At 40.3% G+C, this 15733-nt stretch overlaps 1 protein-coding gene across 4 annotated transcripts in view; it reads right to left on the minus strand.

Annotated features, from left to right (window-relative positions):
• LOC109041224 (transcription factor cwo) overlaps positions 1-15733 on the minus strand; it is a 71844-nt gene that overhangs the window by 13795 nt on the left and 42316 nt on the right. Inside the window, exons 1-2 of one of the 4 annotated variants that reach the window (XM_072298973.1) lie at positions 13850-13990; positions 111-239 (exon numbers count right to left, since the gene is read on the minus strand). The exons of 2 other annotated variants lie outside the window; for them this stretch is intronic. Coding sequence is in view for 1 of the 2 variants with exons in the window: in XM_072298972.1 (XP_072155073.1) it covers positions 13850-13978 (129 nt within the window). In the remaining variant the exon portion in view is untranslated. Of the gene's footprint in view, positions 1-110; positions 240-13849; positions 14679-15733 lie in introns of those variants that run through there. One more of the 4 variants, XM_072298972.1, reaches the window with a different exon arrangement.

A 15733-nucleotide genomic window follows, 5' to 3' on the forward strand; every position in this document is an offset into this window, starting at 1 on the left:
GATATTGGTGAGATCCCTAAGTAAGAGCTGTTCTCGCAGGAACATCCTATAAATACGGGTTTACCTGAACTTTTTTGGAATCATAGTAGGATAAGGTAAACAATGATTACCGATTGGTCCACTCAGCAGCCGGGGGCTGGGGCTCCCGCAGACCCCTCATCGTGGGGGTCCGTCCTAGATTTGAGCCCACCATTCACCATTCACAACAATCAGATGAATTAGATACCGAATCACGCACGCTGAAAAATAAGAAACCAAAAAATTTGAAAATTAACAAGCTGCTCTTTTAAAATGATTCCTCTGGGCTCAATCACCACACCTCTCTCTCAAATATGATTTGCATTTGTTAATTTTATTGATGACTTTTTCAAACTGATCGATTGAAAAAAATTTGGATTTTGAGGACTTAATTTAGCTGGGAAAAAGTGTGATGGAGAAAAATAAGAGCATTTATCGGTTCTCAGCGGCAGCTTGTGAAAAAATTTTCCATCTGACGACTGGAGTGAAGACCAATTATCTAAATTAAGCAGAAAAAGTAAATGACGATTGTAATGTATTTTTATTTTCCTCGTATTTTAGCTTATACACTTCTACAGTACGAAAAAAGTCAGTTTTTACAGAATAACATTTTCAATGATTGATTGTTTAATGTTTCCAATGACAGTATTCGATCAAAACACGGCGGCGCAAGGTGCACCTTCAACAACAAAATTCATACTTTGCTACTCTTTACTTACGCTCTCTTTAAGATTCCATCGAACTTTTCACGCTGATCCTCCGAAAGTTCTCTTTTTCAGACTTTTCATTTCTTAGGCTCTTTAAATTACCTGATTGTTTCTATCTATGTTATTAATTTAATATTGGTCTTTCTGCCTTCAAGTGAGAGCCTACTGTAATTGGAACTTTATCTGACTGCCAAATTCATATTATGATTCTCGAAATAAAAATGTGTTTCAAGGATGTAATCATGTCTTATACAGTGGGTAAATAGAGAATTTTAAGGCATACGGCGAGAAAATTAAAGTAATAACAAAATTAGTGATTAAGTCTACTCAAATCCAAAGGAGCAATGGTCTCTCAGTATATTTGTATTGGTATTGGGGGGCTTCCAGGACTTTATGTCCACCTACCTTTCGTCCATTAAATAAATATCCACCGCTATTTATGTCTACTAAACGTTAAGTCCAGTCTTTATTAAGTCCACACGATTTAATGTCCAACCATGAATATGTCCAAAATTGTCCAAATTGTGGACATGTTATGTCCACATTTTTTTCTTCTCATTTAAATGACAGGAACCACCTCAAGAATAAATGTATACTACTACTAGTTAGTTAGTTAGTATATTTTGAGGCGTTCAACGTCACAGGCTATTAACGGCTTTACAGAGAATTTTGAAAATGGGAGTATATATATATTTAGATTTTTAAATTAAGAGAGGTGAAGAGCTCCTTCATTCTTAAAAACATTTCATTCATGGTTCAAGTCATGAAAGAGAACAGACTCTAACAGCAGATAAAAACATATGTTCATGTGTACACTGTACGGATATGATAAGATGAAAACCAAAGCGGGAGCCTAGGAAACGCTCCAATGCCAAATTAAACATTTTTCAGTAAAAGATGCAGTCAAAATTGAAAGTCCTCTTTAACTAGTTATTTCGTGCGCCTTCAATCTTGTAGGATACTGTGCAACGCCTCTGACGCGAAATAGTTGCCTAAAGCATTGCTGCGCGGCAGGCAACCAGCGTGACATGCGCATAGGCGCCTACAAACCTAACGGGATACTTCACGCGTTGCGCAATGCGTGAAGTATCCCGTTAGGTTTGTAGGCGCCAGTGCGCGTTCTGCGCTGTTAACACGCCGCTCCGCTCTGTGTTAGGCTCTAATATTTAAACTCGCGGAGTCAGCGTTTTTCAACTCATGATTTTGAAATGTTTGCACTCTCTGCATTGATTGTTTGTTGTGATTTGTTTTTTAAATGAAGTAATGAATTTCATTAAAAGAAAGAATGTGCATTCAAGGCATATTTTAGATCGGAAATTTCAAGGATAGAAATGAAACCAAGTATTTACCAAAGACAATTTGAAAAGATGAATCAAAAGAAGAAATTAACATTTCATTTAAAATATGAGTTACGATAGCAACACCTCATTCTTTCTTAATTTTCTCATCTCGATATTGTCAATATAATTTTACACACGGACTAAAATATGACGCTTGAATTTGATTTTAGTGGACTTTACATTTGTGGACTTAACTTAGTAGACGTTTAAGTAATGGACTTAACAATAGTGTGGGCTTTAGAACTGTGGACGTAAAAATTGTGGACGAAAAGTCTGTGGACGTAAAAAAAGTGGACATAAAGTCCGTGTACCATTGGGGGTAAGAGATTCATGAGAAAAGGTATGAGAGGCGGCGCTTTCTTTACTCTAATCCTTAACCTCCCGTAATTTTGGAACTGAAACTTTGCTGTAAGTCACTTTCAGCCTGATTCCTTTTTCTCATAGAAGTGAAAACAATTTGAGACAAACTGAGTTTTTAAAAATGCAAACTGAACGCTTGCCCACAAAATATAAACGACCGACCTCGTTCATTCGCAAAAAAAATTTGAAAGGAAGGGAGGGGGCATGAAACAACATACGTGACTCCTGTTTATTTTGTCCTTTACAAACAGTCCTTAGAGTATCTATGTTCTGGAAGAGACTTGAAAAGTTCAATTGTGAACTGTATATACTTACGTTGCAAGCAATTAAGAATCACAGGCAATGTGCAAAGACTCCCAATTAACTTTGGGCAATGTGTAAGGCTTTAGTAATGAATAGAAAACCATGACTTAGAAGTATAGAAGGAGAAAAGAGTATAGTTTATTTTACCTTGAAATATAATAGAGATTTTTTCTTGTCCTCTTCTTCTTAAAAGTGTGGTGACAGCTGATACAATTGCACCCAGTTTCACTGAATTTAATTTTTAATAATGTAGGTAGTGCCGAAATAGTGACGCGAATATTCAAACATGCTTCATAATAACGAACGTATGAGAGTTTTATTAGAGGAAGACTCCAAAAAATGAGCTCAGTTTGCATGGCGCTCCTCCGTTCGAAAAGCTTCATGGGTAGAGGAATCCAGAAACAAGACTTCGGCTCGGGGCGCCTGCATTATTTTAGGATACTCCTTGCCTTGTCACGCGGTTGGTTTAGTTGCCTATCCGACCTAAACTCAACTAAGAACACAGAAATAAAGATTCTGCATACTGTTTGGAATCTCTGCTTCTCACAATCAGAAAAACGTGACTTCAGCTTTACAGAGACCCTCCTTTCTCACAAAATTCTGTAAGATTTGCGACACAGTCAGTTTAGACGGAAGGCGGCTTGGAATCCAAATAAAATTATCTACGCTTTCTTCTTGCTTCTCTATTTTTTAAGGAATGGTTTTCTATCCATTACTGATGACTCACGAATTGCCAGCGATTGCTAATTGCCTGCGTGATATGAGCACTTCAATTGAATTTCTAGAAGATTACATGCGATTGTGCAATCTAGATTGTGGCTCTTCGAATTAAATTTCCGAACCTTTATGATATTTCATTTCTCAACCAACTATGCAAAGATAGTTTAACCTCTTAATATAAGTTTTCGAAAAAGATAGAATGCTCCAGGTCCCCGAGACGTAATTTGGTGACACGATGGACAACTCCCTCAGCCTCAGTAATCAGCATCCGTGCCCCAAGTTCAATGGTCAGAGCTCCGGGCTCACACAGAGAGAGAGGAATTTCAACACAAAAGTTTGGTTAATACGGGAAGTAAAACACAAAATAGCCCTAGCCTTCGGTTGACGATTTCAAGAGAAAATGCCAGCTACTTTTCTTGAAGAGATTTATTAAAAAACGAGAATGGTGAATACCGACGTCGCAATAGGAGGAATGCATTTTCTCGGTTTCTCCATTGTTTTCTGTGCTAAACTCGACGCAAGCTGTACCAAAATCAACACAAAATTTGTGTTGGTTTGTGTTTCACTTCCTACATTGACCGAAACTAACACAAGAATACAAATATTTTTATCAGCGCAGTAGCTGCAAGTCCCGAATCAGGCTATGGAGATGTTGCGTGTGTGAGGAATTTGCGGTTTGACTGTTGATTCTTGTGTAAAAGTTCGCGAGAAACACTGGTTTTCTCTGAAATCAACTTCCAAGCTCAAAAAAAGCTCTCAAGTTGAGGCCAAAATGGAGGGAATATCCCACGCTATCCTGAGAGGATAAGGGAATGATCATTCGAAAAGCTTTAAGTTAAAAACAAAATTACGTGGTAGTATGTTTTAAGTTCACAGTTTTTGTCACGATGAAGATTTAATCACTTGATCTCTCTTCTAATTTTTTTTTAAAAATCATAAGGATGAAGAGAAAAATAAAGTTATTTAAATTTCATTTTCTTTTTAATTAATTTGACGTCTTGAAACACCGGTGTGGAAAGGGGAATTCGCCCTGAGGAATGACCTAAATCCTTCCTCTCCGTGACTCAAATCCATTCCCAAAGGTCTGTTATTTCGATCGTTCTAAAAATTTTAGAGCCTTTCAAACGAATTCCAAAATTTGGTCCTTGTGGCAGCATTTGTGATGTTAAGCCTTTAAAATTCCAAACCCTTTCGACGGATGACAATATTGATACGCGATTTTTCCCCGACTAAATTAAACATTCGAGTGTTTGAAATAATTGAACTTTGAATGAAGCCATTTTTCATAATTTTCAGGATTTTTTCCCACTACAGTACAGTTGTTGAGTCAAACGAGTCGTCACTCGAGTAAGTTAACCTTCGGTTGTTCGAGAGGCAAAATTTTGGAGATGCGTTCACCTGCGCTATTTATATATTTTATTCTAAATTTGGCAACGGGACGCTGCTAGTTCTTGCCCAGTGTGACTTACTGCAGAGTTGACCTAGTTTTCGCGATCAGCGGCCTTGACCTACATCTGATTACCGGCTGGCTTGTCGGTTTTCCGTAGGCCCAGCTGCCAATAATCGAGTTGGCAGTGACATCTGTTTCTCTTCAATGCACACTAGCTGTGTAACAACATTTGAGCGAAAGTAACGTAAAAACTCGACTGTAAATATATGCTATCACGTTCAAATTGTAATGGAATAACTTAGTCATTAGTTTTGGAGATTTAATGGAATAACTTAGTCATTAGTTTTGGAGATTTTAATGATTCATAATCAATTTTTATAATTTTTTTGAACGCAACTCTTGCTAGATATACTACACTTAATAAGTGTGTGATTTAATAATTTCCATTGACGCACGACGACAGAATCATGATGGACGGACAGTTGCTATTGTACCTAACGGGATAGAGTGTTTTAATTGCAATGATATTTCTAAATGTGGCATTGATAACAATTAAAAAGGGGGAAAAACATGAGAAATACTTATCCTAGGTTTTAAATTTTCTCTCATTAATTAATTAAATTATGAGCCTTTATGTTTCATCTTCTTTATTCTTTAAAATGCACTATAAAATCATTAGCAGGTTGATCATCTGAACAGATGGGGTTTAAAAGTTACCCTAAACAGCAATAGAAAAATTATACGATGTAACTTTGACACCCTAACAACTGATCAGTTCGTCCGTGTGTGTATGTGTGTTTTTTTTTTTAATGAAAAACATGTGCTCAATTTTCCTGCGTGGAACGACTCATTTTTTCGTCTTTCCTGAGTATGGAGCCCTTGGGCGTACACGACTCCATGCCTTTCATCTTGGGCCGGCCGTGCTTGTCGAAGTTAAATTTTTCAATATTACAGACGCTATTAGTGGCGACGTCATCATTGGGATTCTCTATTATATCGAATTGGATCCAAACAATGACATTGGCATAACCTCTTTCAATGCTACCAATGCGAAAAAATCGATATATATCGCTTTTTTGTGACGCGCCACTAATAGCGTCTATAACGGCTCTATTCGTCAAACGGGTCGTAAACATGGTCTTGGATACTCTAGGAAAACCAGGACTGAGGGCTAAAAATGGAACGGGCCAAGCTCAACGGGAAAATAGCGAAGTGCGACGAAACGCTACTACATTCGACTCAAAGTCCACGGGGAAACGGTGAAATTTTTGCAAGAGTAGCAAGTGGTGATATTGCGCTATTGGTCGGGGCACGCGTGTTTACCTCGGATCGAGGCAACACAGATGGCGCGAAACGTGTCAATGGCGGCGGCTCGCTCCCACAATTGGTGAAAACACGTGATGTAGATAAAGTTTTTATTTGCGTCCGCACCAAAGGATTGCCTGCAGCGTTAGCTCACCTGCAGCCTGATTTCGCGCTCGTGACTCTTCCGATGAATCGATCGCCATCGCCGACGCCGCACACTGGATAGAGTACCTGTATAGCGAGAGTATGGACAGATCGCTTCATGGAGGGCTTAGGGCCCAAAAGTGCAGCCACCCTTCTAACCAACTTCTAACGCACAAAATTTCACTGCCAGTCTGCAGGTTCCAATTCTAACCAAGATGGCCAAGAATGTACATAAATGAGCGTTCTTCCGCAAAATTGAGTAAATTTATGCAAAAACTGAGTCAAACACGTGCTTAATAAACGACGGTTCTTAACAATAGTATTAGTAAATCGTTCTGGATAATTGAAATTCATAGGTTGGCTGCATTTCTGGGCCCTAACTTTATTCGCAGAAGCATCGGTGAAGGCCTGATGGACTTTCGGAGTTTCACATCTGTCCATACTCTCGCTATACAGGTACTCTAACACTGGATCGAGTCATTAGGAGAGGTTGCACAAAATTTGAAAACTTTAAAAGCTCATAACTCCGTTTTAACAAAATTTTGAGTTTTTAAAAGTGAGCCCATTGGTTTCCTCGTGAAATCTCGATCTGAGAACACCCCTTAAAATTTAAAATGTGATGAAATAAACATCAAAATTCGTAGTTTTAGTCAAAAAATTAATGTCCGTCCTCTCAAATTGACTCGATCCACTGTGCGCCGGCAGGAGGATCCGCCAGGGAGGCCCTCGTCATGAGCTTGTGTTCTTTAACGTGATTCCACGCTCTTCTTACGCAAGTTTACCCCGACTCGTAATGTTCGCAACTCGACAAATGATGATCCAAAACCATTGGCGAGGCGTGAATGATCGATCATCGATATTTCACCATTTGAAGTTGTACTAAAACATCGATTATTAAGGTTTTCGTTGCGCACACCCTGTCAATCGATCCTTTCCCATAGGTTTAAATGGCAGATCGATCGATATATCGCAAAGCACGCCACGCCACGCTACCGACATGGGCGTAGCCAGGGGGGTCCTGGGGAGCCTGCCCCCCCCAGAAAAACGGGATCCTCCATTCCTCACCCCCCAGCTCTCTTCACCACGAGAGGTGGTCCCATGGCCCCCCCTAGAGAAATTTCCTAGCTACGCCCCTGGCTACCGATCCGAACACCGAGCAAACTAATCATTTGACGATCGATCTCAAGCGCCACGCAGCGAAACTGAGCGTTTCGGACGGGACTATATTATTCATTTTTGTTATTAGCAATAATATACCTATTTCTGGTTTTAACTAATTTAGCACCAAGATTTTTTCTCCTGATTTTGAAGCCGAAATTAAATATAATTTTTTCTGCACTTTAAGGTACGAACTTTTATTTTTCCTTTATAAAATCAATTCATATGTATATTGTGTTAAACTTCTACTTGTCCCTAAATTATTCTGAGTGTTAGAAATGAACCATCGATTCAAAGTCAAATTGGGTACCTAGTTAAAATTTGAGTCTTTCATTCGACTACGGGCCGGATTGAATGACTCCCGATAGTTAGTAAAATACACTAAATTTCGACGTATTTCTGCTAAACGGAACTAAGCGCCAGAGGGGAAGAAAGGGAATGCGGGTTGGATTGCAGGTTGGTGCCGGGCGGTAAGCTCATTCCGTCCTATGCTCAAAATGTCACTCATAGTTCCGTTTGACAGAACGCGTTATTCGGGATTCTAAAATTCTCAAAAGGAACTGAAATCGGCGCTAAGTTCCGTTTAGTAGAAATACTTCCACTTGAGGAAACTAAGAACGCATCAGAAGAGTAAATAAATTGAAAAGAGGGGGGGGGGGGCTTCAACCTCAAAGTGTGAAATCACTACGAGTCCATTTGACTAGGAATTTTCTGGAGCACGACTCGCATTGACGTTCATATTTGAACAAAGATAACTCATCTGTAGGGATCGCAGGGGGAACTTTCTTGTGATTTACGGAAATTCCCGGTTAAAATCTACTTCCGATCCCGCGAAACTCTGACAGAGAAACACACTCACAAATGCAAAAATACAAGATGATCAATTCATCACTCCAGGGAGTCACCAGGCGAGTTCCTGGAATTTTCTTGGGAATTCCTGTTCCCACTGCGGAACTTGTCGTTATTGGAGAAGTATTCTACTCATCGGGTCTCCTCCTTAACTACGTCATGGTGTAAAAGCCACAAAACACAGAATTACATGTAGATGCGTCGCAAAAAGGCTGTCTGTAAATACGTTACTGATCGCGGTATAGAGGGTAGGTACTCCAGTGATGGGCAAGTATTTTTTCCTCTTGGACGACCATACCCCTTATATTTCTACCAACGCTGATGTGAGCGCAATGGTGTGTTTAAAAGTCTCTCCATAATATGTAATTTTCGAACAGACGGAAGCCCACATAGATAGCCCTTGTTAGTGTGAGGTTCCTCGGTTATGCAGTCGATTAAGTTTGGCCCACAGATATAGAACAAAATGATGAGCGCCTTGTCTTGCATGTCTTAGAAAAATCTCGTGGTTTGATACATACATATCAGGCGTGATTTCTGCAAGTAAATAATCAGGACGTGGCGGCATTATATTGATCAAGAGTTGATCAAAACAGACTTAAAAAGTGACGCAACTGATAAAGAAAGCGCTGAGTTGAGCGGAGTAAACGATTTTGCGATGACTCCTAAACTGTCGCCGGTCGATTCGTCACGTGTAGTTGTCACGGGTTAGAGAAGTAGGTAATGTTGATGAATGAGCCGAAATTAATTTACTTCTTCCGACACTTTAATTCCAAATCATTATACTTTCTTCTTGGAGCCTCTTTGCCTCTGCGTACGCCTCCTTAATCTTGTTTACTTATTTCGGCGAAATAATTGTCGCTACGCCCGAATAGTCACGTATCGATGGCTACTTTCACTGAACTACAATAATTACAGGCAAATATTGAAAGAGATCGCTGAAATTTACACAGTCCTGCACATTTTCGGCAATGTCCTTTCATCAGAAGTTACCTGAATGAACCTTCTATATTTTTAAGCGTTAAGTTACAGTAAATTGGACTGCATTTTGCAATTTGGAACTATAAATCCTGGCTGATTTGAAAAAACACTTATGTGCATAGGGAAACTAATGGCAAATACGTTGTTTTTAAACCGGGATAGAATTTATGGTTCCAAATTGCAAAATGTAGTCCAATTGTCCCAACATTTCATTACAACAGGATTTTTTGCAAATTCAAAATTTTAGCTCTTAAAGGGAATAAATTTCTGAAGAGCTCAAACTATTATCAATTTGCTTTTATATTGGATGCAATAGCTTAATTTGGAAGTTAGGACCGCGTCTATGTTCTGAAAGGGCTTTTAATAATCAAAAGATATCAACTTTTTCAGAAATTTTCCCGGTATCAAATGATTTTAGCAACATAGTTAATCCATTTTATGTCACAAATTGTAAAGAGTAGGCATTCTTTTTTTGGTACGATGACTTAGTTCAACGACAGTAATTCAAACAAGGCAACAAAATAACCGGACAAAATCATTGTAAACTATTCACTGCAGAATATTTAGGTAGGGCAACTGGACTACATTTGCAGTATAGGGAACTGCTACATTTTTGGCTTCTTTAAGAAACAACTTATGCCATTAGTTTTCTTATGTAGATAGGTGCTTTTGTGGCTGACAATGAGTCAGAAATGTTAGTTCCGTATCGCAAATTAAAGTCTGACTGCTCTGGCGAGAGCTGAGGCAGAAGTTTGCGTCGGCGAATCTGTCCGATCGAAGAATCCATAAAAAGATGTCATCGATTTCCGAACTATATTGCGCTTTCCCTCTCATCTATCTCTCCTGAGGATATCATCTTGCACACTTTTGGTACACACCAGTCATTTTAAGTCACCTCTGCATTGGAGTTCCGACAGTCCGGCACCCCAATCACAATTAAAGGTAATTTTCTAAAATAGTTTCATTGAAGATATCACAAGTCCGCGAAATTTTCTTTGAAAAATTTCATATTTTACCGTTTTTATTTCATGGCGCAAAAATTGTAATTGAAAAAATCTCTATTCGCTCTCTTAACGCACATTTTTATTGCATAAACGTAGCTAGAAATTCCCTTGAACGGAGTGAATGGAAAAATGGGGGGAGGGGCACGGCTCATTTTCTCTTCACGGAAGACTAAGATGGGGGGGGGGGGGTCATCTGTCGGGAGAGAGCCACAGCCCCCCCCCCCCCACTGTCCCCATGCATTTAATGCATCGTTGATAAAACATTACCATGGGTCATGGCAGAGGCGGGGCGCTAGGAACAATTTTTGAACGGAGCGGAAACTCACTTCCTCTCTCCCGAAATGCTATCGCTGTAGAGCTCTGGACAATGTGAGGCGACGGTTTCGTCGGGAAAAATTCCAGCGTAAGTGGAAAACGAGAGGAAGAGTAATACGCGAGGAAGATAAGGCCGCAGCGCGCGGCGCGGCGCCACGCCTGCCTCCGCCGAGCGAGACCACGTGGTAATATTCCAGGAGACGTAAACAGAACACTGACCCGCTCACATGTTTACCTCGGAAAATTTCGGCAATAAAAAGGTTGTTCACGCCGCGCAGTGACGGGAAAATAATTATGAAGATAGCGTCTCATTAAACGTGCTTTTGGCGTTCACTGGAAAGTGTGCATGCATGATGATGCATTGAATTTTTATCATTCTACATTCAGTTCGTTCTCATTAAGAGGAGGTGCCTCCGTGGGCGAAACTAGCAAAGCCCCCCCCCCCCCCCCCCTCAGAAATCTATTTGGGCCCTCCCGATGAATTTGAGAGATTATGTTAAATGATTGGGTGACAGACTTTTCACCTTTGAAATTTCATTACCATCAATTTGTTGGGGATAACAGCTCAACATTGCGGATGGGACTTCTTTAAACTTTTCCGAAGAAAGCCCTCCGGACCCCCTCTAAGAATAGGAAAATTTCCCGAGCCCCCCGTTGAAGCCGAGAGAAACCTACATATCTTCCTTCGAGATGTTTTTAGTGTCCCCTAAACCTTTCTTTCTGATCCCCCCCCTCCAGAACAAGTTTTTGGTTCCGGGCATGGCTGCCTCTGCAAAAATTGTTCAATTATGACCTTTTTGAGACATTTGAGTAGTCTTTTTTTCATCTGACTGATCTCTTTAATAGGTGCTTACAGAAGATTTTTCTTCTTCTTCTTCTGAGGGAGAGATTCTTTTGAGCAAATTTGCCGACGCCTTAGGCCCTAACCGCGAACCGTGCTTTACAGGAACTTCTTTCGATGGAAAAGTTAATATCTGGGTTGATGTGATTTATACTTTTTTGACGAGAAACCGAGGACCTTTAAAAATCATCTTTTAAAAAAAAAGTCAGGAAAATTTTCATTTTTCTCTGTTTTATTGATTTTGCAACAAGATTATTCCGAAAATGTTCTCTACGTGATGTTCCCTTTTCATTCTTTAGCATCAACAAATAATAATTTAAGATGAATAGTTTTTGGCGGGGGTTCAAACTTAGACTATATTGTTCAAATGCACGAGTTGAGGAACCCTAATTTTTCTTTTTTACACAGAACATATGTGAATCTTCCATTAAAAAATAGTTACGAAAAAAATTGACATCGCCATTTTGTGAATTCTAATTTTTTTATTTCGACTGTATACAAATAATAGGGCTTTAACCTTAGCGCTTAGGCGCTAACAGCCACTGTTGAATCCTAAAAATACCTAATATAGATGCTGAGCATAAAATAAATAGCACAACATGCAACAAAAACTAAGATGTTTGTTGGAGTAGACTCAATGAAGTGACGGAAATTTTATAGAGAGCAAAATGAAATCTTTTATGTGAAAAAGAACAAAAAGGATTCCCTAATTCGAACATTTCAACAGGTTTCATTAGAAGTTTTCTCTTACGAATTATCGAGATTTATTACCTTGATTTAACAGCTAATGCATCTAGAGAAGTAAACAGTAAGGAAATAAAGAAGAAAAACATCACACGAAAAGGAAAAAATCACAAGCTTGAGTGCAAGCTAAAATCATAATAATTTAAATCGGTCCAAAACTCATTCAAGCATGTTCCGACACAAGAATTCTAAAACTGGTGCGTCTAGACAGTTCACATTCAGAAGCGTCTACGTCAATATTGCGGCTACGTTAAAGAGATGCGCTAGGATAGAGTGATTCAGGTTTCTTGAGATTGAAATTGTAGCCTCATGTTGCGAAGTGCTGTTTTGTTCCTAAAAGGAACACTGTAATGGCAAGAAAAGGCAAAATGCCTTCAGTTTCTGCGTAGGCAATAAGGGAAGCTCTGGGTCACGAATAGTTGCATCAAGGCGCTACAGTCAAAGTGCGATGCATATTGTGGCCTCATATTGCGTAGCACTGTTTTCTGATGAACGCCGTCTTTCGTGTGGTAATAATTCACAATGGTTTGAAACTGGAAGGTGAAAAACTTAAAAAATTTGGCGGTAGCTTAACCTAACTAGAGGAATCTGCCCTATAATTGACAGTCCACAATCTATAATATTTCAAACAGATATATTTATATATCGCTGTCAAATATAAATTTAAAAATAGTATTTAAAATCGTTCACGTGTTATCGCGCGCCTGAAAGGTGGAGGTGGCGGGAAACGCACCGGTGACGCGGCGGGGCGGGAAAATTGATTTTCTGAGCGTCCCGCTCGTCGGATTTCAATGAACTTGGCCTTTAAAGCTCAGAGTGTGCTTTATCTATGATTGCAATCGGATATTTTTCTATTTCTAATGGTACCCGAAAATTTAACATGTATCCTAACGAATCACATAGGCCGGAGTAGCGCCAATAATTGAGCTTACGATCAGAGTCACCCTAAAATTAAAATAGAGGTATTTTCCTGTCTGTCTCTTTTCCAGTCGAAACTTCCAAAGCGCTTTTTTCGACATTTTAATTTCTGAAAATCCTCCGAAAAGCGATACCCCGGAGTCATAATTCAGCACATTTTGAATAGGAAAAAACCTAGGTATTATCTGAGAGAATTTTTGCCGCGTAAGAATATATAAGAACTCGATTTTCAAAATTTTCCCATATGACTTCCTTTTGCCGATGACAACACATTTATTTTCAGCAATGAAGTATAATGTTGCTTCAGTAGAAGCTTCAACATTGTATATTTCAATCAGGGCCGGATTTACAACTGGGCCGTAGATGCAGTCTTTGGAGCGGCCCCTTAAAAATCACCTACCCTAGGAAGGGGGGTTTAGCGGGGAACCTTCCCAGCAGATTTTCGCACGGGGTCTTCTGCGACAAAATGTGAGATTTTAACCCTTTCTTGAGGAAATCGAAAGCGTTTTTTTGTACACATTATGAGAAAAAAGAAGGGTACAGGGCCCTCCAGAGGCGTAATCGTAAAAACCTTTGAGAAACAAGGAATGAAGGTCGAAAAAAATTAAAAAGTTAAGGTCGAAGGAGAAGGGGGGAAAACTGCGTGCGGTGTTGGCCCCTAGGCGTGCGTCTTGTGCTCCTATACTGTAAATTAGGCCCTGATTAAGATGATTAAAAATATGATAGAGAACAAAGGTTCGAACCTTTTGACTTACATCTTTGTTTAAAATGCGTTTTTTATTGTTGCCAGGGCAGACATCCCTATTCTCGAACGACGGTGGAGGTGGCGGCTCGCCGGCTAGCAAAAAATGACTATCCATGATAGCTGCACTTTGAGTCACCATCTCCGTAATTTTGGATATTTTGAACACTCAACACGACGAAACAAGCGCGTCCTTGTTCAAGTCACCTCCGACAAATGCGACTCGAAACGAACTCTCCTCACTTTGATGTGACGCGCACTCAGCAACACAACCACGCCGGGGCGTATCTTCACACCCGCTAGGAGCAACACTAGTATTTCAGGAATTGCTGAAGCAACGCTCAAAATTCACGCCGAAAGTTACAACGAGCGCTGGAAAACACCAAACACCGTAACACTGCACAATGAAACACAGTTAATTGCGATTGAGATAACTAAACAAACTTATTTCCTCAGAGAGAGAGAGAAAAAAAACGCCTTGAACTGATCAAAAAAACGCAAAAGTGTATATTTCCTTGGGAAAATACACTGATAAATTAAAGGGAGGTTTAACACTGGTTACACGGTTTTAGCACGGGTGCGATGTGGGTGAAATTGTGCGATGTGTAATTGACACTGGAGAGGACCGGTTCTGTTATCACTGGCGGACGCGATGAGCGAGGTAAGCGCGCGAACTGATAGCTGAGCGGAGGAAGGCGCGGCGTCAACTGGGACTACGAGCGGACGCGAGCGGCGCGGTTCCCGCTGAGACGGACACACTGACTGAGTGACTGACTTCCGTCGACTGAGACCGACGCGACGACCAAGCCGAGATTCTTTCCTGGGGTGATAAGTCCACTCGAAGAGAGATGAAAAGAGTTGAATCATGCGGTCCTCTTGTCTCCGCGCTCGACTTGATCGGGAGCGTCGCGTAGCCGTACAGCCGAGGAGGAGGGGGGTGGCGTCGCGGCGAGGCGCGGCGTCGAAATTGCAGGCATGCTTCTCGACACGTGACTCGTCGCTGGGTCGCACGTTTCAGGCTCCTAATTTTTGCGCGCACCCGCCGACCAGCGCGGTTGCCGTCTTGCCATCTCAGGTGAGTGCGTAGAGAGAGATTCTTTTCGTAGTGACGTCATTTGTTGATTTGAATTCACTATTTTAGAAAGGGCGGAAGTCCACCTTCTTGGCATTCTTTTTTACAGATCGTTTTCGATAGTGGTTCGATGTACCGTTTGGTTCAGAACAATAGAACGTAACCTCAAACAAAACTTTCAGGATTTCAGTCGGAAAAGCTGAAAATGAGAAAATTCCTAACTATTTCATCTTGCGATGCCATTAAGTACTCATAAGAATAAAAAATCTATCAGAAAAAACCCGTTTCCTCAGATTACTAGATTGACTTTTGAGGCTACGTTTACATGTTGAACCAATCGATATCGATATACAATCTCACCTATTTGATGTATCGAAAACGATCTATTGTATTTCGGGACTCCTTTCATGTGCGCGCATCCGATGCGTAAAAATGGAGAAGGCTCGATGGGTTTCAACATTTTGAGGGAGAAGCTTTGGGAGGAAATATCGGCGTGCGGGAGAAGAGAGAGGGCGGAAATCTTGGATTACCGTCCTTTTCCGTTCTACGGCTTTCATCAAGTCAACGTTTCCCAAGGGCGGAAATGCATTCCGAAATATAGGAAAAGGGCGGAAGTTCATTTCAAAATCAATTTTCCCCCAGGGCACCTACTTTAATAAGTGATTTCTTATAAATTTTTTCTGACACGCCGCACAATAGATCGAGTCGATAGGAGAGGTCGGACAAAATTTGGAAACTTTAAACGCTTTCAACTCCGTTTATACAAAACTTTGAGGTTCTGAAAGCGGTTCGATTGGTTTTTTCGTGAAATTTTCTTCAGCAATC

This window comes from Bemisia tabaci, chromosome 1 (assembly GCF_918797505.1).
Source record: "Bemisia tabaci chromosome 1, PGI_BMITA_v3".
Taxonomy (NCBI): domain Eukaryota; kingdom Metazoa; phylum Arthropoda; class Insecta; order Hemiptera; family Aleyrodidae; genus Bemisia; species Bemisia tabaci.